Source organism: Panthera pardus, unplaced genomic scaffold (genome assembly GCF_024362965.1).
Source record: "Panthera pardus isolate Hobbes unplaced genomic scaffold, ASM2436296v1 HiC_scaffold_8, whole genome shotgun sequence".
Taxonomy (NCBI): Eukaryota; Metazoa; Chordata; class Mammalia; order Carnivora; family Felidae; genus Panthera; species Panthera pardus.
The window spans coordinates 115408378-115432685 of NW_026527013.1; the positions used below are offsets into that span (position 1 = coordinate 115408378).

General features: G+C 35.7%; 1 protein-coding gene across 2 annotated transcripts in view; it reads left to right on the forward strand.

Moving 5' to 3' along the window:
• Positions 1 to 2636: 2636 nt before the first annotated feature.
• STK31 (serine/threonine kinase 31) overlaps positions 2637 to 24308 on the forward strand; it is a 75912-nt gene continuing 54240 nt past the window's right edge. The window contains exons 1-8 of one of the 2 annotated variants that reach the window (XM_019443610.2): positions 2637 to 2756; positions 4297 to 4343; positions 4432 to 4484; positions 9471 to 9569; positions 15071 to 15145; positions 17088 to 17246; positions 21869 to 22227; positions 23368 to 23542. In XM_019443610.2, coding sequence (XP_019299155.2) covers positions 2707 to 2756; positions 4297 to 4343; positions 4432 to 4484; positions 9471 to 9569; positions 15071 to 15145; positions 17088 to 17246; positions 21869 to 22227; positions 23368 to 23542 — 1017 coding nt within the window. In that variant the 5' untranslated portion in view covers positions 2637 to 2706. The remainder of the gene's footprint in view (positions 2757 to 4296; positions 4344 to 4431; positions 4485 to 9470; positions 9570 to 15070; positions 15146 to 17087; positions 17247 to 21868; positions 22228 to 23367; positions 23543 to 24308) is intronic. The other variant, XM_019443611.2, reaches the window with a different exon arrangement.

Consider the following 24308-nt stretch of genomic DNA (forward strand, 5'->3'; position numbering starts at 1 on the left):
TCAGACAACTGACTGAGCCAGCCAGGGACCCCTGGTCAGTTGATTGTTGACAGTGATGTTAAGGCACTTCAATGGAAAAATAATAGCATTTTCAACAAATGGTGGTGGAAAAACTGGACATCCAAATGCAAAAGTATAAACTTTGATTCATGCTTTGCATCTTATACAAAAATGAACTCAAAAAGAATTATAGATCTAAACAAAGCCTAAACATGTAAACTTTCTAGTAGAAAATATAGGAAGCTTTTGTGAACTGGGTTAGCCACTGATTTCTTAGATACAACACAAGAGCATGATCCATAAAAGACAAAACTTATAAATTGGACTTCATCAAAATCAAGAACTTGTGCTGTTTGAAATACTCTTTTTAGAGAATGAAAAAATAAGCCACAAAATGCGAGAAAATATTTGCAAATTTGAAGGAGTTATATCCACAGTATGTAACAAACTGCAAAACTCAATAAGGAAAGAATTCAGTTAAAAAATGGGAACAAGTTTGAACAGACACTTTACCTAAGAAGTTGTATGGTTGGGAAATAAACATGAAAAGATGCTCAACATTTTTAGTCAAGAGAAATGGAAATTAAAACTACAAGGAGATGCTATCGTACATAAATGTCTAAACTTAAAAACATGGACCATATATAGTCGGTTAAACATCCTGACTCTTTTTTTTTTTTGCAACTTACTCTTGATTTTGGCTCAGGTCATGATCTCATCCTTTGTGAGTTTGAGCCCTGACTGGGGCTCTGCCTTGATGGTGTGGACCCTGCTTGGGATTCTCTCTTTCCCTCTCTCTCTCTGCCCCTCCCCTGCTTTCTCCCCCCCTCTCAAAATAAGGTAAGTAAACTTAAAAAAATAAAAATAAAAATACAGAAAAAGAAAAATAAATCTATATATGGGGCACGTGAGTGGCTCAATCGGTCGTGTGTCCAACTTCAGCTCAGGTCATGATTTCACGGTTCATGAGTTCGAGCCCTGAGTCAGGCTCTGTGCTGACAGCTCAGAGCCTGGGGCCTGCTTCAGATTCTGTGTCTCACTCTTTCTCTGCCCCTCCTCCATGCTCTCTCTCTCTCTTTCAAAAATAAACATTAAAAATAACAACAACAACACAGACTGTATAAGATGATGATGAGGATACGGGGCAACTAGAACTCTTAAACACTGGTGTGGGAATATAAAATAGTAAAACTATTTTGTGAAAATAGTCTAGGAGTTTCTTAAAAATTTAAACACATGCAATAATATGACCCAAACATTCTACTCCTAGGTATTAACCTGGGAGAAATGAAGGCATATGCCCATACAAAAACTTGCACATGAATGTTCGTAGCAGCTTTATTTGAAACAATCCCAAACTGGAAACAATCTAAATATCTATTAAAAGGTAGATAAATTGTGTTATATTCATGTAATGGAATAGTACTCAGCAATAATGGGCAATAAACTGTTTATACACATGACAAAATGGATGAATCTGAAAATAATTATGCTGAGTGAAAGAAACCAGACAGAATATACATAGTGCATGATTTCATTAACATCAAATTCCAGAAAATGCAAACTAATGTATGGTGACAGAAAGCAGAACCTGTCACTTTGAGTGGGGGTGGGGGGGAAGCCAAGTATTTTTCTGGGGCATGAGGATACTTTTGAAGGTGGTGAAGGAAATGTTACCTTGATTGTGAGGATGATTTCAACAGTTGTATACATATGTTCACCTATAAAATTGCATACTTTTAATAACTGCAGTTTACTGGACATTAATCATACCTCAGTAAAGCTGTTAAAAATTAACAGGGATGGGGTGTTTGGGTGGTTCCGTGGATTAAGCCTCCAATTCTTGATTTTGGCTCAGGTCATGATCTCACAGTTTGTGAAATCAAGCCCAGAGATGGGCTCCATTCTGAGAGGAAGAGAGAGGAAGAGAGAGAGAAAGAGAGAGAGAGAGAGAGAGAGAGAGAGAGAGAGAGAGAATGAGAATGTTAAATGAGCTCATGCTAAATTCACGTGACATGAGCCGAAATCAAGAGACCAGGGCTCAACCCAGCTCAACCCACTGAGCCACCTAGGCGCCCAACAGAGATAACTTTCAACTGTTGTGCAAAGTTTGCCACAAATAGGTGCATATAACAGCTAAGCTCTACTAATTTTTGTTCCTTATTGTCCTGAAAAAAGGCCGCAACAAGAGAAAGATCTGATGCCAAGGTTTGGCTGGGAAGTGCTTGTAAAGCTACTGATTTAAAAGTCACATTTCATTTACTTATTTTCCAACTTGTATAACAAATGTTGGGATTCTTCTATTTCGGTTGTTTTAAAATTTAAATCAATATGAGCAAATTAGTAGACTGTGGAATCCAAACCACTCTCTTCCGTCATTATTTGAAGCCTTGTAAAATTAACCTCCCACCTGCCAGCGCGCGTGGAGCGCGGAAGCTCAGGAATCCCCGCACTTGCAGCCTCTGTGCGCAGCGTTCCCCGTGCGTGACCCCGCCCAGCACGCCGTGCCTCAGGCCCCAGGCTTTGGCGGCCACGTGAACCAAGCAGCGGCTCCCGAAAAGCCAGGGTGATGGCGCAGCAACGTGGGCGCAAGCGCAGTGCGGGGCCTGAGCGACCTAGGCAAGCGCGGTAAGTCTCTCTGCACGTGCGCGACGGCGGGCTGACGGCAAGCCGCGGTGGCGGGCGGTGGAGGGCTGAGGGCCCAGCATGTGGGGTCAGGGGCACTTTTCTGGAGCTTCTGTGGTGGAAAGTGTGAGGTCAGTGGTAGTCTTTTTGGTAGGTGCGGTTGTAGCCGCCGCAAGGACCGTCTTTTCACCTCTGCTTGCCGTTTAGGGCTCCCAAGTATGGGGTAAGGCCCATTTCCCGGCCTTCCTTCGCCTTGGAGCCGCCCACCTATTTCTGAGGGTGCCGGGCACCCCCGGTTTTGAGTGCAGGGCTGCGAGGCGAAACCTGTTTACAAATAACTTGGGCCTACGTAGTCTCGGTGGAGATGGGGATTTGCAGGCCTGTTGTGGGGTGGAATTCTCTTCCCGCAAATTCTGTGCCATTTAAACTTCAAAATCCCTCAGAAAATAGGTGTCAAGGGGCAACCTGGACTCACTTATTCCGAATTTTGCCACGAATTGGAGATTTGGAAGTGCCATCTGGTAATCCACTTTTGCTGGAAGCGGGTACAGCGCCGGTTTCTTCATAATCATCGCGGGAAAGTCTTTTTGACCCCTTTTAAAATCAGATTTTATGATGAACCATACAGCTTCTCGGCATTTCCAGATATTTTCAGTTTTACTAAATCTAAGCCAATGGCTTACAGAGAAATACAGTCTCTCTCAACATTTCATCTTGGTTTTACGACTTTTTGCTCTATTAAATAAAAAAGTATTTTTGACCAGTAGTGGAGGTAGGATACGTATTTTGAACACCTTTTCATGCAGCTTAATGTATGTGAAAAAACTATATAAGGTATAACAAAAACCAGAAGAATAAAAGTTTAAAATTTTTGACTTTTTTTTTTTTTTTTAACCTGGGACAATTTTTCTCTTTCTGTAAGTACTTGAGGGAGCGTTTGAAACTCTGGTGTAACACAGTTCTTCGGTAACTTTTAAAGCTCTTAAAAAGTCTGTTTTCTGTTTCCTTCCAAGAACTAACATTTATGTAAAGGGCAGTATTCTAGTATATTAATGATAAAGTTATAAACGAGTAGACATTTATTTTGAAATATTTTGGAGTTAGAACGTATAATACTATATAATGAAAATTAGTTTTGAAGTAATAGGCAAAATTTGATTTGATTTTGCAGTCTTTAATTGAAATATCTCTTCAAAAATAGAAATCACTGTATCTTTTAAATAAAATTGATTACCAGTCTGAAGCGTTTGGTCTCTATATATTTGTAGTGTTTCTTTTTGTTTGAATTGTAGAAGTCCTGCTCTCCTTTTGGGAGGGCATCAATTTTTTTGAAAGAATATGCATATTGTTCTGAAGTATTGATTTATGTAACTGACTAGAATGTGTCTAGATATCTACTTCAGTGTAAATTTGTAAAATCTTGGCTAAAAGAGATAATTTCAAAAGATGGAGATTGTATATGATGAAATGGCAGAGTACAGTATACTCAAGACAAGAATTATTGGAGAAAATCTCTCAGGTCATGTTTGATATAGAGGTTGAATTTTGATAACTTTATTTAGGAACAAAACATACTTGCAGGAATTTGAACATTATATAGTTTAGTCTTTCTTGATTTACTGTGAATGGACAGATTATTAGAACTTAATTTAAGGTATTGAATTGTTTTAGTTTTTCAGGAATTGCCCAGATGGATGAAGATACACATTACAATAAAGGTACTGACACTAAAAATTATTTTTGGATGTAAGAGCTAGATAATCTTGATTAATTTCTAATTTTCTTTGCATTTTGATTTGGTTTTAGTTGAAGATGTGGTTGGAAGTCATGTGGAAGATGCGGTAACATTTTGGGCCCAGGTAAATAGCCTGGTTGATTTCTTTCCCCATCCCTTTCCTCCACCAACCCAGGTCCTGCTCAACAGAAACAAAAACAAAAACCCCAGAATATAGATATCCTTGTCATTCTCAGTGCCTAATTATTGAACATTTAACACAAGCCATTTTTGGAAGCGCACTGGTTACAGCTGGGACTTACTACCTGAGTTATGAGTAGTATGCTTATAATGCACTGAGTTAAAAAAGAAAGAAAGCGGCAAGATTATAGTTGTGGTTTCAGAATTACACTCAATTTAACACCAACAATCTAGGCTGCATAAATTACTGAATGCGCTAAGAAACTTGTATTTGTGAAGTTATAGCCCCATCTAGGGGTCTTTTATAAGATTGTTTCTTGAAAGATATTACCTTTTTAATGTCATTTTTTTTAATACTTTAACTTTGAATTTGGCATATAATCTCTTTTTCATCATGAAGTTGGAAACACTAGTGGAACATTTATAGTTTTCTACGGACTTCAAGTCAGATAAGTTTCCTTAGGTTTAAATATAAAGCAAAGTACCAAAATGCTTGTGTTCTAGAATTTAAAAAGGTGAATTCCTCTAATTACACAATTACTCACTAGTTTTTAATTTCGTGAACTACACATAATATGGGAGGGAAAGGTATGGCATTTTTCTGTAAGAACTGCAGTATGAGAACTCTTTTGTGGTGGTGGAGCGAATTGGCGATATAGGAAATAGAATTTACGAGAAGAAAAGTTGTAGAAGAATTCGATTAACCACTGTTCTTATATCTATATAGAAAACACTGTGGAAGGGTGGTATTCATAGAAAACTTGTGGTAAATTTGTATTTCTGCTTATGCAAATATTTTCTGCTTATGCAAATATATTCTACCCAAATGTTTTATGCATGTTGTCTCTGTATTAATAGCAACTGTGTCACTCAACAATGTCCCAGGTTAGATGATAGATATGTTTAAGCTCATAGCTTAAATAAGATTTTCTAGACCAGCACTGTCCAGTAGAAATGTGTGAGCCACATAAGCAATTTAAAATTTAGCAGACTCATGAAAACCTAAAAAGAAAGGGTGAAATAAATTTTAATATACTCAATATATCCAAAATATTTCAAAATGCAGTTAACACAGATATATTTACAAGTATTTTATTTTCCTTTTCATATTAAGTTTTGAAATCTGATGTGTATTTTAGATTTACAGTATACTCTATCTCAAATCAGACTAGCTACATTTCAGGAGGGTATTGCCTATTGATCAGTGCAGCTGTAGACTTTGATTTCAACTGACCTTTTTGTGAAGCTGTTGATTGAATTTGGAGTTATTATTTTTTAATTTTTAAAATTTATTTATTTATTTTGAGAGAGAGAACCAACAAGGGGGGGCAGAGAGAGAGGGAGACAGAGGATCCGAAGCAGGCTCCACGCTGACAATGGAGAGCCTGATGTGGAGCTTGAACCCACGAACTGTGAGATCATGACCTGAGTCGAAGTCGGATGCTTAACCGATTGAGCCAACCAGGCACCCGAATTTGGAGTTATTATTTAAACCAGGAGTCAGCAAACTATTCCTGTAAAAGATTAGATTGTAAATATTTTTAAGGATAGTGGGCCATATAGTCTATAGTAACTATTCAACTCTGTCAGCTCTGCTGTTGTAGTGCAAAGGCTTATGAAGACAGTACATAGATGTGGCTGTGATCCATTAAAACTTTATTTACCAAAGCAAGTGGTGGAGGCCAAAATTTGCCAACCTCTGATATCAACCATGAAGTGGAGGCCTTGTAGAAATTTAAACATTTTAAGAAGTTATGAAACATGTCATAAATGTATGAAAAGATTAAGAGTTAAAGCTACTAATGGCATTCATATGAATTGAATGATTATTTCAAGAAGCAAATTATAAAATTTGACTGGAGTTGGAATGGGATATAAATAAAGAATAAATATTCACAAATATGTGGAGGCTGATCAAGATGAAGTTCTTCTCACCTATACTCTCTGTTTTTCTGACTCCATGGATTTCTGCCATATAGGCCACTTATATGAGAATTTTTGGTAGGCCAAGTGGAATGAGTAGCAGCTGAAGGAATCCTAAGTGGCCTTCACCTTTTTTTGAAAGAAAGATATTTCCTTATTTTAGTCATATAGCTACAAAATATTTTGTTGCTATATTAAGAACATATATGTACATTTAATTATTTATTTTGAAATAACTTTAGATTTATGGGAAGGTCATAAAATTAGTACAGAGTCTTTCTTTATACCCTTCATGTAGCTTCCAGTACTGCTAACATTTTACATAACCATAATACAGTTAAACAAAGCCAGATAATTAGCTGCAGCCTGTATTCAACTTTCAACAGTTTTTTCATTGTCTTTTTTTTTTAATTCCATTTTAAATTAAAAAAATGTTTTATTTATTTTGAGAGAGTGTGAGCGCATGCATGCGTGAGTGGGAGAGGGGCAGAGAGAGAGAGGAAGAGAGAGAATCCCAAGCAGGCTCTGCACTGTGAGCAAGGAGCTTCACTCAGGGCTGGATCTCACGAACCTTGTGAGATCATGACCTGAGCCAAAATCAAGAATCGGATGCCTAACCAACTGAGCTACCCAGGTGCTCCCATCTTTTTTTCTAGTCTAGGATCCCTCATTGTATTTAGTTGTCATGTTTTTTTAGTTTCTTCTAACTTTGGTTTGTTCTTTTATTTATCCTTGTCTTTACTGATTTTGACATTTTTGATGAGTACTGGTCACTTATAGACTATTTCTCAGTTTAAAGTTTTGATGAGTACTGGTCACTTATTTTATACAACATCTCTTAGATTTGTTTGATGGTTTTTCATAAATAGATTGGCTGTAATACTACAGAAATGATACTTTGTTCTTTCTAGTGCATTATCTTGGGGATTCATGATATTGATAAATCATTATTGATAATGTTAACCTTTATCCACTTGGTTAAGGTGCTATCTGCTGGGTTTCTTCACTTTAAAGTTACTGTTTTCCTTTTGTAATTAATAAGTGTTTTAGGGGTGCCTGGGTGGCTCAGTCAGTTAAGCGTCCAGCTTTGGCTCAGATCATGATCTTATGGTTTATGAGTTTGAGCACTGTATTGGGCTCTGCACTGACAGTGTGGAGCCTGCTTGAGATTCTCTCTCCCCACCCCCCCGCTCTGCCCCTCCCCCACTTGTGCCCTCCTCCCTCTCCCTCCCTCCCTCCCCCTCTCTCTCTCTCCCCCCCTGAAAATAAATAAATAAATAAATGTTTTAGAGGGAGATATATTAAGATTGTCTAGTTGTATTTCTCTTCAACTTTTCACCCACAAATTTTATTATTTATTACTGTAGTCATTGTCTAATGATGATTTTTTTAATTTTTCGTATGCTTTCTGCATGTATTAATTGGAATTCTTCTGTGAGGAAGCGCTGTATCTTCTCCAATCATTTACTCAATTATTTAGGTTAATATGGACTCATGGTTATTTATTCCATGGGCTATAATACAGCACTATCACTACTTATTTTGTTGTTTACATTGTTGCAGCTTTGGGCATCAGGAGATTATTCACATAGGCTGTTGTGCCTTTTAAAACATATCCCCATTTATTTTTTTTATTTTTATTTTTAAAAAAAAATTTTTTTTTTTTCAACGTCTTTTATTTATTTTTGGGACAGAGAGAGACAGAGCATGAACGGGGGAGGGGCAGAGAGAGAGGGAGACACAGAATCGGAAACAGGCTCCAGGCTCCGAGCCATCAGCCCAGAGCCTGACGCGGGGCTCGAACTCACAGACCGCGAGATCGTGACCTGGCTGAAGTCAGACGCTTAACCGACTGCGCCACCCAGGCGCCCCTCCCCATTTATTTTTTGAGCATTTCTTTACTTTCTGGCATGACCAAAAATTCCAGGATCATCATTTTCCCTATCTTCATCCTGGAATCCACCACTCTCCAGAACCCTGGTTCCTTTTATTGGAGAATGGTGTTTAGATATCAAGATCTGGGCACTAGTTGTGCTTTTTGCTGATGGAGTGTCATTGCTTTTAGGCCCTGTCAGCAGACAGAGCTGGAAAAAATATGTGTATAAAAACGTACACATGTACATATCTATATTTTTGTATCTTTCATATATGCATGTATATGCACACAAATGTGTATATATACACATACATACTATGAGTTCATATGAATATCTTCCAATTCTAATCTGACAGTGCAGGTTCATTTTAGCCTTCTTTCTTTTTTTTGTAACTTCTTTCCTGCTATCATTGTCTGTGGTATATTTACTTATTTGTTCGATCCTAGTATACACTTCAAAATTGTTAGCCCATACCCATGACAAATGAATTTACTAACTAGATGCAGTATTTGTGTATAGAGGGTTATATACATTTAACTTTTTTTTTACATCTGTTTTATCCAACAACAAATATATGAGAAGACTCATCATTTGACCAAAATATGCTATCCATTTTGAACCATTAGATGTATAGTAAAATCCAGACACAATTGTTTATATTACATTTTAGGATTTAATAGTTTTTGCTTTCTTAGTTTGAATTCCAAGTAATTTGAACTCACTGCAAAGTAAAGATTTTCTAAAGCGTAGTACCACTTCTTAATAAAGAACTCATTTGAATTATGAAAAAATGTTACTGTAAGAATTTGATTTAATCTCTAATGCTCCAAAATCTTTTTTTAATGTTTATTTATTATGTTTTGAGAGAGTGCATGAGTGAGGGAGGGGCAGAGAGAGAGGGAGTGAGAATTCCAAGCAGCATCTGTGCTGTTAGCGTGGGGCTTGATGTCCTGAACCGAGAGATCATGCCCTGAGCCGAAATCAAGAGTCCCAACGCTTAGCCAACTGAGCCATGTAGGTGCACCTTGAATGCTCCAAAATCTTTTAAGTAATGCTTAGTAGAACTCTCAGTTGTATAGCACTGTCAAATAATTTATTGAATTTTACACTATAGCTATTCTTCCTTCTAGAGTATCAGTAGAAATAAGGATATTATGAAGATTGGTTGCTCACTGTCTGAAGTTTGTCCCCATGCCAATTCAGTTTTTGGGAATCTTGATCCAAAGAAGGTGAGCCATATTCTCGGGTATAATTATTCCCTCTCTCCTGATGGCTTTCTTAGGTCTTAGATTTTATAATTGTTGGAAGTTTTGATGTATTTGAAAAAGAGAGGCAACTTTTTAGAAGTGATATAAACTATAGTCCTAATAAATTCTTTCAAAAATACTATGGACTGTGTGCTCTTATGGTGGTAAGCATTGAGTATACAATGGTGAACAAAACACAATCCTTGTCTTCGACACTGATTGGAAAAAAATCTGTAAAAGTTATCTTTATGGAGAAAATTTTGATGATGTTTTTTTCTTTTTTTTAAAAATTGAGGTATAATTTACATACAGTAATGCACACAAGTCATAGCTGTACAGCTTAAAGAATTTTTACGCAGATCAAGATATAGTAATCACTCAGATCAAGATATGGTTCCCTCTTCCTGGAAAATTCCTGCAGACCCTTTCTCAGTCAATTCTTCATCAGTAGTCCTTCTAACAAGAAGTAATTATTCTGATTTCTGTCACTGAAAATTCACTTATCTGTTCTTAAATCATACAGTGTGTACTCTTTTGTGTATGTCTGGCTTCTTTCATTCAGCAGAATTTCTGAGATTCTTCCATATTATTGTGTGTATTGGTATTGGTAGTTGTTCTTTTTCAAGCTATGCAGTACTTGTATATAAATACACCACAGTTGATATGTTTGTTCTCCTTTGATGGCCGTTTGGATTGTTTGCAGTTTTTGGCTACTGTGAATTAATGCTACTATGAAATACTTACACAGTTTTTTGTTGGATGTATTAACTTTTTTATTTTCACTGCATACCTAGGAGTAGAATTGCTAAGTCATGGGGTAGGCATGTTTCACTTTGGTAGGTACTGGCCACAGTTTGGCAAAAGTATTGAACCAATTTTTATTCTTACCAGCAAAGTATGAGGATTCTAGTTCCTCATTGTCCTCATCAATCCTTTGCATTGTCATTCTTTTAAATTTTAGCCATTTGGTGGGTGTAGTGTGGTGTTCTGATTTTATTTTCCTGAGTACAGAGCTTCACCATATTTTCATAGTTGTAGTTTTTCATAGGTTTTTTTTTTTCTTTTTTTTTTTGAGAGAGAAAGTGCACATAGGGGTGTGGCAGAGGGAGAGAGAGAATGAATCTCAAGCAGGCCCCCATGCCCAGCACAGAGCCTGATGTGGGACTCTATCTTACAGCTGACCCTGAGGTCATGACCTGAACTGAAATCAAGAGTCGGATGCTTAACCAACTGAGCCACCCAGGCGCCCCACTATTTTCATAGTTTTATTAGCCTTTTGAATATCCTCTTTTGTGAAGTGCCTTTTTACATCTTTTCCCCATTTTCAAGGTTGTTTTAATTGATATGTAGGAAGTTCTATATATATTCATTACATAATTTGGATATGAGTCCTTTGTCTTACATGTGTATTGTTAGTATCTATTCCTTATCTGTGTCTTCCCTACTCACTTTCTTTATGTCATTTGTAGTCTAATTTATAATTTTTTTTTTTTTTTGGTATATACTTTTTGTTTCCTATCTAAGACCCCTTTACTTAACCCAAGGTCATGAATATATTCTATGTTTCCTCCCAACCGCTCAAGCTTTTATCTTTTGCATTTGGGGCTGTGGTTTACCTCCAGGAAAATTTTGGTTATGATGTGAAGTAGGAGTCAAATTTATTTTTTTTCCCATATGGTTATCCAGTTATGCCAGCATCACTTATCAAAACAGTCATCCTTTCTTTATTGAGTTGTACTGGAATTTTTGTTTTCAAAAATTCCAGGTGATTGTAAATGAGTGTTTTTGAAATAATAAATGCTTATATTCTTGGATATATCAATTTCTCTGTCAAAAATTTACCCTTTGGACATTTTTATAAGTACACAAAGAAAGGTGTTTTATGATTAATTGCAGTATTATTTGTAATAGGTAAAATGGAGATTAACTAAATATCTACTAGTAGTAGTAGTAGTAGTAGTAATAATAATGGTAGCTGGCATTTATTGAATCTTATCCTTTTGAAACAGTGTTCTAAGCACTTTACACGTATTAGCTCATTTAGTCCTCATAGCATCCCTATGAAGCAGATGCTGTTATTTTATGTGTTTTTGAAAATTGAAGCATGGCTATGATAACTTTATGAAAGTCACCCACTAGTTTATAATGGATTAAGTATTCAAACTCAGAGAGCCCACCCCCTTAGATGTTAATCTGATACTGGAATAATTAATGAATTGTGGTAGATCCTTATTTTGGAATACTTCGTTATTTCAGACGCTGATACTATGGTAAAGTAAATGGAAATTTTAAGGAGGCACTTATATTTAAATTAAAATTTAAGGAGGCACTCTAACGTACACCTCAGAGTGAGTGCCTCTTTAAATTTTGGCCATGGGTGCCTTGTTTGCCTCACCCAACTCTAAGCTCTGTTTGTAAATAAGATCTCTTATTTAAGATCTCTATATTTTAATATGGAATTAGGTGTATAAAATAGTGGATGTAAAATGAGCACATTTGTGTAAATAAACATATCCTAGTATATATGTAAAATTAGTGTAAGTGTAAAATTATTTTTAGGAGGTGTATGTTGAAGAGTGTTGGTAAGGAAGTCTTACTTTTTTTGATGTGCTTTGATTGTCTTTTAATAATGTGCCTCTATTACTTTTATTTTAAAATAATTACAACCCCTCTTCTTTGTGTAAAAAGAAGAGATTAGAAGGAAGGAATGTAGGTTGGAGCTGAACATTAGAATGGTTAACTAGAATTTGTGAAATTCTAGGGTTTTTTTAAGCATCCTTGTAGCCTAGGACTGTGTTTACTAGTGTTATAAATTAAAATATACCCACTTTTCCTCTGTTGAATGCAAAATAAATTACTTGCTTTACAAAATACTCAAACTAGTTTCAATAATAGATTTCCTATTATAAATGATTACTCAGCCACTCTGGTTACTTATGAATGGATTATACTTTGTAAATTTTCCGAAGTGAATGAGTATCTGCCTCTCATCCTGTAGCTGGGTCATGGGCTATAAATAGTGGAGCTGTGAGAGGAGAAGATTGGTACCTGGCACAATGGGAGTGCATGTGTAGTTATGATAGTGTTTGAAAGTTATGAAAGTGTTGAAATTTCCTCAAGATAGAGTTGTATTTGTGCTGGTTTTTGTGATTATTCACACTAACAGAGTCAAAAACTTCAGATTCCTCAGCTTTGTTGGGTCCCAGCTCTATTCTTGGATACAAGTATCCCCACCTCTATGTACACTGGGTTGCAGTGATGCTCCATTTGTGTCACTTACTTAATATTGAATTTTTAATTATATTAGCATATTATTACAAAGTCTTAACTAAAGGTTAATGTGACCTTTTGCAGAGTTTGAAATTGGATAGGAGCTATTTTTGCTACTAAACCTTTTTGCTTGCTGAAAAATGAAGTAAGATGGTTGGGAGAATGTACCCTGCCATTTGTGCTCTCTGTTGCTCTCCAGTTTTTGAATGTTAGCTGAGGGAACCAGAGTTAAGTGCTAATTTCATACCTATCCTTTGTAATATTTGCTTTGTTAGATATCCATTGTGTTTCTGAATTGATTTGTACTTTGTTGCTTTGGGAAGTTGAGGACTTTTGTATTTCATACTGTATATATCTTTGCTTCAAAATCTGTGAATTTGTCTTACTTCAGAGTGATACACTTAAAATTAATATTTTTTATTTAAATGTTTATTTTTGAGAGAGAGTGAGAGAGTAAGCATGCCTGAGCAGGGGAGGGGCAGAGAGAGAGGGAGACAGAGGATCTGTCTCACGAAGTGGGCTTTGTGTTGACAGCAGAGAGCCCAATGCAGGGCTTGAACTCACGAACTGCAAAATCATGACCTGAGCCAAAGTCGGATGCTTAACTGACTGAGCCACCCAGGCACCCTTAAAATTAATTTTACACTTCACTTAAGGCAGTGTTCCAACCTTTCATATGCCCTTTTAAGGTATTTTTTCTCTAATGAGTCTCCTCACCTCAAGACATATTAACACCATAGATACACTATTTATCTGTTTATGCTGTCAGATAGGTTTGAACTTTAGAGGGCTACAAACAATTGTAATATTGAAGACACCCCTCTCTTCCAAACGAGTTTTCACTTCCTTGAGAATAGTATTTACCCTGTTGAGAATGTATGATTAGAATGAATGATTTAAAATGGCTGTGTGGCTCAGTCGGTTGAGCATCCCACTCTTGGTTTTTGCTCAGGTCACAATCTCATGGTTCATTGAATGAAGCCCATGTTGGGCTCTGCACTGACAGCATGGAGGCTGTTTGGGATTCTTTCTCTCCCTCTCTCTCTGCCTCTCCCCCGCTCATGTGTGCTCTCTCGCTGTCTTTCTCTTGATTTCAAATAAGCTAAAAAAAAAAGAAAAAAAGAAAGTCATTATCAACCTAGGGTGATTTTGTATCCCCCACCCTCACCCCCAGGTGATAATTTGGCAGTGTCTCGAGACATTTTTGGTTGCCACACCGGAGAGGGTGCTTCTTGGCATTGTAGGTGGAGGCTAAGGAGGATGCTGCTAACTATCCTACAGTGCACAGGATGGGAATGAGCCCCTGCCCCATCTTCCTGCCAAGGAATTATCCTGTTTGAAAATGTCAGTAGTGCTAAGATTGAAAAATTGACATAAAGTATGTAAATTTTCCTTTGTTCTTTTTTATAATTTTTTTAAATGTCTATTTTTGAGAGTGAGCAAGTGAGAGAGACAGAGTGTGAGTGAGCAAGGGAGGTGCAGAGAGAGAGGGAGACACAGAATAAGAAGCAGGCTTCAGGCTCTGAGCTGGTAGCACAGAGCCTGACGTGGGGCTCAAACTCATGAACGCAAGATCATGACCTGAGCTGAAGTCAGATGCTCAACCGACTGAGCCACCCAGGCGTCCCTCCTTTGTTTTTATATTTGACATAATTAAATTAAAATATAAATTTAAAATAAAATTCAGTATTAAGAATATTATCTAATTTAATTTTATCCATTTAATAACACTAGAGTCCTTACATATAAAGTAAAAAGTATAAAAATCTTTCTTGGCTGGTAGGATGTATGGATCCCACATGGTTGAGATTTATGGTATGTACTTGGCATCTTTATATTTTAAGAACAATTAATTGTACCAGTTATGTCTTCAGACATTAAAATAGCATGATTTTAAGTCTTTGATGCGTATGCTTTTTTTTGAATTTTGTTTTTTATGTCTTTTTTTTTTTTTTTTGAGAAGCAAAATTGAATTATGGACTCTGAAATCAGATTGCCTGACTTTGAATTGTAGCTTTATGAGTTTGGGGATATAATGGTGAACAGAAAGTATCTGCCTTTTACAGTTATTGTGAGAATAAAATAAGTTATTATATATAAGGTGCTTATTGCCATTTAGTAAGTGCTTAATAAATGCTAACCATTCTGATCTATGTAGCATACTTTGAATCATTAAAGTGCCAAATAATTTTACTTTCTTTTTCTCTTTATAGATTTATGGTGGATTATTTTCTGAAGATAAATGTTGGTACAGATGCAAAGTACTGAAAATCATCAGTGATGAAAAGGCAGGAGCAAGTGTTTCGGGTTTTTTTTGCCCTGAGTGACAATTATTTTGGTTCCAAAATTTGATGCTTATTTAGCCCTTCATTCCTTATACATAGTAGTAATAAGATCTGAAGATCTGGTTCAAATGAACTTATAAATTGATTAAAACATTTTTTTTTTTTTTTACCTAGTGAACACAAAGGAGTGAATTGCTTAAAAAAAATCCAGGTTAGATTCAGGAATATCCTTCTGAATTTAAGTTGTCATATAATCACTGCACATTGTCCTAGGATAGATTACATAATTTGTGAATGATTTTTGCTGACCAGTGGGCTCTTTGTGTCTCAGTTCTTAATCGTCAAGTTTGGTTCTTGCTAAGTAACTTTAAAAGTTCATTCTATTAAGATTGAGTAGGAAAAGAACATTTGATCTACTCAAAAGAAGTTCTCTTTATCTTTTGCTTAGTTGATTTGCAGATTGTTAATGAAGATTGGCTTACTGCTTTTTCATGCTTTGGTTAAATGTGATGAATTTTCTTTGTGTTTAGCTATTTGATTTTTTTAAACTGAACTTGAGGGAGATTTTAAGGGGATTTGTGGAGATGAGATTCTGAATGGCTGTTTGATGGCAGTTACACATTACAGGCTGTGTAAAAGCATCTCTGTAGGCTTTCCTTTACTGTTTTTTTCCTGTATCTGCTTTACTGGAGTTAAAATATTTTCTTTTTTTTTTTTTTAACGTTTATTTATTTTTGAGACAGAGAGAGACAGAGCATGAACGGGGGAGGGTCAGAGAGAGGGAGACGCAGAATCTGAAGCAGGCTCCAGGCTCTGAGCTGTCAGCACAGAGCCCGACGCGGGGCTCGAACTCACGGACCGCGAGATCATGACCTGAGCCGAAGTCGACTGCTTAACCGACTGAGCCACCCAGGCGCCCCTAAAATATTTTCTTAAATGTATATGTTTTATAAAATATTTTTCTTGGTGTAAAAGGATATGATAAGATAAAACAAGTAATGCTCAGAGTAACTTAAAAAAAAAAAATCTCATGATTTATTACCATCACAGGTAATGGTTTATCTTGGTGAAATAGATCTTTCTAATTAGATGTTTTCCCCACAGTTTGACACCTGGAGATGATATATTGTGTTTGCTTTTGCTTTGGCTGTAACTTTTTAAAATTAAGGGGCAAGATGGCTTTGACCTCATGATAAACTCATTTTCTTTTTTACTTTCTAAATAGAGCTGGATGTGAGGGTGAATTTAATTCATATCCTAGGTCTAACACCTGGGATGGATTTAATTTTACCAAAGGAAGTTTGAGAATTTTGCCTTTCTTTTCAGGTGTTACTGTTTCCAACTTGGATTTAGAAGTGTTGATTGATTTTAACATTTGAGATAGGGGAGGCCATAAGCTTCATAGATTTGTTTATTTAAATATTAGCTGTTTCTTTACCTTTTTATTTATTATTATTATTTTTTAATTTTAGAGAAAGAGAGAGAGCATGAGTGGGGGAGAGGGGCAGAGGAGGAGAGAGGGAGGAAGAGATAGAGAGAAAGGGAGAGAGAGAATATCTTAAGCAGGTTCCACTCTCAGCATGGAGCCTGATGCGGGGCTCAATCTCACAACCCTGGGATTAAGACCTAAACTGAAATCAGGGGTACTGTCTGATAGTAGTACTGTTTGATACTAGTATAACTAGTTTGATAGTACTGGTTGATACTAGTATAACTAGTTAACTTACAACCAAACGGAAATCACTGGAATCTCATGAACTATGGATGGATTTTCTTTACTTTGGGGGTATTGTTTGAGCTCTTGTTTCTGAATACATTTTGTCAATTTGAGGTGAAAGGCTGTCTTGACTTACAGGTAATTAACAGAAAGCAGCAAATTGGTGGTTTCTTTGGAGATGTTTAATCTAAGTTCCCTTGTGTTAGTATTTGTCTAATTTTTTCTCAGTGTCTGGTGAGATACATTGACTATGGAAATACTGAAATTCTAAATCGATCTGATATAGTTGAGATTCCTTTGGATCTGCAGTTTTCTAGTGTTGCCAAAAAGTATAGACTTTGGGGACTACAGATTCCTTCTGGCCAAGAAGTTACCCAGTTTGATCAGGCAAGTCACAGATTTTTAATATTTTTGTTAATAGAGGTAAAGCTGTGTGGTTGAAACAAAATATAAATGTAGTTAAATTCTTCTAATTCTTTAATATTGAAGCCTGTATAAATTAGTGAAAAATATGAATTATAGAATGATTCAAAAACAATTATTTGTGCTCATCTTTGCCATGTAAACATTTGTGATGATCAGAGTGATATGTATGTGTATATATATTTACATAGTAAGTGTAAATAGTTTCTTCTCATGTGAAAATTTAAGAGTCTCTTATGATGGAGAAAATGATAATATAATTATTGTTATCTTTTGCTTTTGAGAGAGTATTAAATAAGAGTGATCTTTAACCTAGCCCTGGCCATAAATACCACAAAAAGTGGAGTTGTGAATTAATCAGATTTTATCATTTTGGCAAGGGTTTATTCTGTTTGGTGTAGCAGTTGGCAATGATGTTCTACTATCTAGATTCTAGTTTGTATTCATCCCATTAAATTTTGGATTAGTAGCCTAATTCTGGCAGATATTTCATAGTTTCAGGGGTAGTCTTAAATTCTACCTCTTTTTAAATCTCCTGTGCAGTAATGATGTTCTTTTGGTGGGTGTTACTGTTGTTGAGGAGATACTATACTGCTAAGTAATCAGATTTATATTTTTTAACTTAGTAGCTCAAATAACATGTTAAAATGATTTAATCAATACCATGAGGAATAGTAAAATTCAGAAACCTATTTGCCTCCTTTTTTTTTTTTTTTTAATTTGAGAACCTTGTAGGTTGTTGGGTGTAATTTTGTCTGCACTATAGTTACTTCGAAGAAACATTTCTGTACTTGGAACTTAAGACTTTCAGAAATACAGAGTAAAGCATAGATATTATTATAAATTGATAGCCCTAAGTTTCTGGTTTAAAATCTGAAGTTTATTATGTTTCCCTTTAATGCAGATGTTTTGACCAAGGTAGAGGCTCGTCTTGAATTTCTTGCAAGCCTAGAAATTTATTGACCTTAGAATTCATCTGCTCTCACCTCATTATTTTACAAATAAAGAAATTGGCTCTAGAACAATTAGATGACTTATTTAAAGTCATAGGCTAATTATGGCTGAGCTAAGGCTGGAACTCAAGTCTGTTCTGTTCTCATAGTAAGATGATATAAACTTTATGTTAATTGAAACAAACATGAATCAAGAATAAAAGGTCATTTTTAAAAGTTGGTTTTGGAACTGAGGAATAAACATTAGTTATTGGTAATGTTTTGTATGCTTCATAGGTTCTTTACAGGTGGTACTATTTGTGTTTGTATGTTTAAGTTCAATAAAAAGACTGTTGATTGGAGTTCAGCTAATTAGCAAACTGAATGTTTTCTGGAAAGAAATAGTTATTATTGAGTGTCTCTGCTCAAGAATCCCATGTCTAGCCATTAATTTTCAGTTTAAGGCTCAAATAAAATTTCCTGTATAATGTCTTTGCTAATACCCACCATCCATTCCCCTGCAGCTGTTTTAATCACTCATTGTATAAGGCATGCAGAGTTGTGGTCTTTTTCTTGCTCCACAAGATAGTGAGCTTGTAGAGATAAGACTGTCTTAGTAGAGAAAAGTATTTTATTTATTTTTGTATGCCTGATCTCCCTGCTCTTGCCTGTTACGTGTTAGATCACCATCCAATTTATCTAACATTTGAACAAATGAATAGTAGAGATTTAGTTAAAAAGAGAGAGACTTCCAGAGGGTGACCTTGGCACTAAAATAACTTCAATACATTTTAAGCCAGTACTTTTATACCCATGTTACAACACAGTTGAAATTGATACTCAGAATGGTGGTTACAAATGCTGACGCTCAGCAGATTTATGCCCTAAATGCCTCCCTTGTTTTAAAAAATTTATCAGGGATACTTTTAAAAAGTATCAGGGAATGAGAGGTAGAGATTAGAATTTGGGTATAACAGATTAAAGGCCTTTTTGCCTGTTTTCTAATATATCCAGACAAGATTAGGTAGACTAAAGTAGAAAGAAAGTTATGCTTTCTTGTTTCTGAATAAAGCTTACCAGTTTGGGAAACAGAATGAAATATGTCTTAGAAAAATGACCTCATCTTTTTAGTCATTGAAAGCTCTGTGTTCTAAAACAATGACCAAATTTATTTAACAGGTAAATCTTATGCCTTTTAAATGCCTAAATATGTTTTGAAAATAAATATATCTCTTTCCAGCATGCAAGATTTAATGAGAACTGTAACACATTTCTCACTATAAAAATTAAATATTTGACATTTAAAAAAGAATATGTAGAAAATATATTTATGGTAAGTTATAATATTAAAACACCCTTGTATCATCTACTGGGTCATTCTTTCTGTTAGTTAGAATTTAGGAGAACTTAGATTTTATTCCAAATTTAGGGTTCTGTCTTTGTGATTATAAATGATTCAGGGAGAATTTTGTTGAACAACTAATTGTTATTGGTGGCCATAACTAAAAGGAATTTGACTTCAGAGAAAAGTCTAAAATCAGATTTTTGCATAAAATATTCTAAGCAAGGAGTAGTATACCTTTGGAGCATTCAGCTTTAGGTAATTGGAACTTTTGTACAAAGTAGATTATTTCCATTTAAATCCATATGTTGCCCAAAGACAGAGTTACTTGATATTAAGAATTCTACATATTCCAGTAATAATTTTCAGACACTGTCACTTCCATTAATATTGGTTGGGAGTGGAAGTTGTACTTGATTTTATTTTGTTTTTATTAAAATCTTTTTTTAATGTTTATTTTTGAGAGAGACAGAGCACAAGTTGGGGAGGGGCAGAGAAAGATGGAGACAGAGAATCTGAAGCAGGCTCCAGGCTCTGAGCTGTCAGCACAGAGCCTGATTCAGGGCTTGAACTCACAAATTGCAAGATCATGACCTGAGCTGAAGTCAGATGCTTAACTGACTGAGCCACGCGGGTGCCTCAGTTGTACTTGATTTTAGATAAACTTTCAGCATAAAGGGTTGAAACCAAGGGGTTTTGTATGAAAGAGGTTAATCCAAAACTGTGTTCTGATTGATCAAAATCTTAATCTGATATGTTTCTATGAGTTGTATTTTGAGTTTGTTAGCTTTGCTTGCTTCATCTCATTTATTGGTGATGGCTTTTTTTTTTTTTTTTTTTAATGTTTATTTTGAAAGAGAGAACAGGGGAGGGGTAGAGAGAGAATCCCAAGCAGGCTCTGTACTGTCAGCACAGGGCCAGACTTGGGGCTTGATCCCATGAACTGTGAGATCATGACTGGAGCAGAAATCAAGAGTCGGACACCCAACCAACTGAGCCACCTAGGTATCCCTCATTTGTTGGGGATGCCTTCTGAACCACCTTTGCTATCTATACTGGTATTCTTGGTAAATTCAAGCCTCTCAGGATGTGTGTATTTAAACATTTTGTGGTTTGAAAAATTGATAAAAACTGTGTTTTTATAAACTTAATATACTTTGTAATTTGGTTTGTGGATGCTTGATGATCCTTGAGCATATATAGTTTGCCTTCCTGTGCCCTTTCAGATATATTCTAGGTGCAGGGTTTCTTAACTTGGGGTTTAAATGTATCACAGTGAAATAGTTTTCTCTGCATTTAAAAACATTTTTCTGAGGGGTATTCCAAAAGTTCCATCAGCCTGATAAAGGAGCCCATGGCTCAGAAAAGGTTAAGAACTTCTACACAGGTTTCACTTTTACTCTTCACATACACTTTTCTACTCTTCTATTGTATAATTAAAGAGAAGATAGTTACTTCCTACCAATGTTATTTAGTTTCTTGACATTTTTTTTTTTTTCTTTCTGTAGCTCCTCTTCCTCCTTGGACCTTGAAATTTTTTCTTTTCCCTCCCTCCTCCCCCTCTGCCGCCCCTTCCTTTTTTATTTAAATGTAGCCAGCTCATATTTTCTAGTTTTTAGTTTGGTCTTTATGCTCTTGTTACCTGGATTATTACTGGTATGATTTCCTTTTTTTATTTTTTTTCTCTCCTACTGTTGTCTTACTTTAAAACCAGAGTACCTAATTCTTTTTTTTTTTTTTTTTTTTTTTTTATATTTAATTTTTAAGTAATCTCTACATCCAAGGTGGGGCTCAAACCCACTACCCCAAGATCAAGAGATACATGCTCCACCCACTGAGCTAGCCATGTACCCGTAACCAGAGTACCTAATTCTGATTCTAAAACTATTTTTAAAGTTTTGTTGAATTTGAGCCCCTTAACTAGATACCAGAATTCATTTTTATGTGCTGTACTCCTCAGGACACCATTTCATTTCATTGGGGCCAAAATGGTCAACACAGTCTGTTTGCTTTAAAACAACTATTCTAGGATATTTAATTGGTACACATTTAAAAATTTAAAATTTATAAATATGGCTGCCTATACAGGTGCTAGTTCTACTTCTGGAAAGGAAGATTTTATTAAGTGTGTAATTGGAATATATGCATACACATGCAGAAATATATTTGTGTACAGTCAACAACAAGGTAAGACTACTTTTATAGAGATTTCAGCATGATAGAAGTATGGTTGTTTGAAAAACTGGGTAGAAACAAAATAAACATGTTGGTGTAGTTGGTTTACCTCTTTTTTTCCTCCTCATCTTTCTTAGGGAAGAACCTTTCTGGGGAGCTTGATTTTTGAAAAGGAGATAAAAATGAGAATTAAAGCAACTTATCAAGATGGAACAGTTATTGCTCAGGCTGAGTATGGCAGTGTGGATATAGGGGAAGAGGTGGCTAAGAAAGGATTTGCGGAAAAATGCAGACTTACTTCCAGCACTAACATCTGTGAGGAAAAAAAATCAGATCCTGGTCAGCTTGTCCTCAGGAACCTCAAAAGCCCCATTCCTACATGGGGACACAGATCAAACCAGTCAGCCTTTAGCCGACCAAAGGGGCGTTTAAGTGGGAGGATGATTCTGGACTCGAAGAATGAAAATGATGCAGGAAATCACGTGACGTTTCCAAAGTAAGACTGTTGTGGGGATTTTAGTCTTAACCTAGTTTCTAATTCATGGTAGAAGCTCTTGTCATAGTAGAAGGAAGGCTTATGTTTTGGAGTCCTCATCTACATGTCAGTGATTTTGAGGGATGATACTCATTTCTATTTTTCTCAAACATGTATTCCTCTCTGTTTTAGCAGGAATATTTTCATTAAAAGCCACTTTGAAAGAAAAGTCGTTTCTCAGTTGTTTAAAGTTCACATACCAACTCCTCATACTAATTCTTTTGAATATGTTTATCAAAAATAAAAATCTGTCCCTAAATCTGAATTATTTGGGCAGGGCCAGAATTTCAGTTAAACTTTGAAGTTTTCCTATGGCTTTAAGAATATTTTAATGGATTTCAGGGAATTGCCTTTCCTTTTTAACAAAAGAGAAACTCTTTGTTCTTCCTGTGATAGCTTACTGTGGTAAAATTTGATTATTATAAAGGGAATTCACTTTTTAGTGAATTTTAAACTTTTTGAATTATAAACTTGAAGCAGAAAGCCAGGTTTAATGTTTGTAAGTATCACACCATTTGTATACTTCTGTGTAATGATCCAACAACTGGAGTGGGGTTGATGGGGAGGAGGAATTGGAAGAAACTGATATAGAATGCACTTTACTGTATTTGCCTGAGTTGATATTGCTACAAGGCAGTTGGAATATATTTGAGTGTTGGTAGCATTGTTTTTGAAGTGTGACCTTAGTTATAAAACCTAGTTTGCATTAAAATATTTTATAATGTTGAACTAGATAAAGGTTAAAAAATTTTTTTTTAATGTTTATTTATTTTGGGAAGACAGAGAGACAGAGTGCAAGCAGGGGAGGGGCAGAGAGAGAGGGAGACACAGAATCTGAAGCAGGCTCCAGGCTCCGAGCTGTCAGCACTGGCCCGACGCAGGGCTTGAACCCACAAAGCAGAGGATCATGACCTGGGCTGAAGTCAGATGCTTGACTGACTAACCCACTTATGTGCCCCAAACTAGATAAAGGTTTTAAATTAGTTTTCAAAATTAACTTAAGGTATAGTGTGGTATAAAAAGTCTAGGATGATTTAGTTTATGATCTCTGTCAGCCTTACACAATTTGGTTTTTAAAATGAGTGAATTTGTTTTTAATAGGGACAGTTTGGCTGTTGGAGACTTTAATCTAGGGTCTAATGTCAGCCTGGCAAAAATTAAGCAGGACCAGAAACTGATTGAAGAAAATGAAAGGCTTAAAACAGAAAAAGAGGTTCTTCTTGAAAGTTATAAAACTTTAGAATCCAAAGTAGAACAGACCATCCAGGAGCTGCAGGTATGGTATGTTCACTGGTATAAGGTAAAGAATGACCAGCTAGGAAATCTGTGTACTCCTCTGCTCTTCTTTGTTTAATTTTCTGTTACTTTGTGTTGTCTTCCTTTTCTCTCTCCCTTCTCTCACTCTGTCCTTTCTTTATATTTGTTTACAGATGAAATTTTGTCTTACACTCCAAACTAATCATCTTTGGATTTCATTGAATGTTTGAAGGACTAATTAATAATTTCTCATTTACATTTCCTTTTATGTTTTTTAAAAAAACTTAACTATGAGAAATTTCAAACATTCCAGAAGGAGAGAGAGAATTGAATAATTGATCCTGTGTACTCATTACTTAATTTTACAATTATTAAACACATGGGCAATCTTTTTTAAAAAAAATCTGTACTTCCTGAGTTATTTTATTTTTTTAAGTTTATTTCTTTTGAGAGAGAGAGAGAAAGCACAAGCAGGGAACGAGCAGAGATAGAGGGAGAGAGAGAAAATCCCAAGCAGGCTCTGCACTGTTGGGCCTGAGCCACCTAGTTACTTCCTCCTGAGTTATTTTAAAACAAATCCCATTCATAATATTCTACTGTATATGTTTTATTGTGTATCTCTAGTTGGAAATAATTTCAAAAAAGACAACCATTATATTGTTCACACTTACAAATTAACTGTCATTCTGTAATATCTTTTAATATCCAATGTTCAGATTTCTTGGATTTCTATGAATGCTCTTTAGTTTCCTCCACTCAGGATCTCAGTCAGGCCTATGCATTGC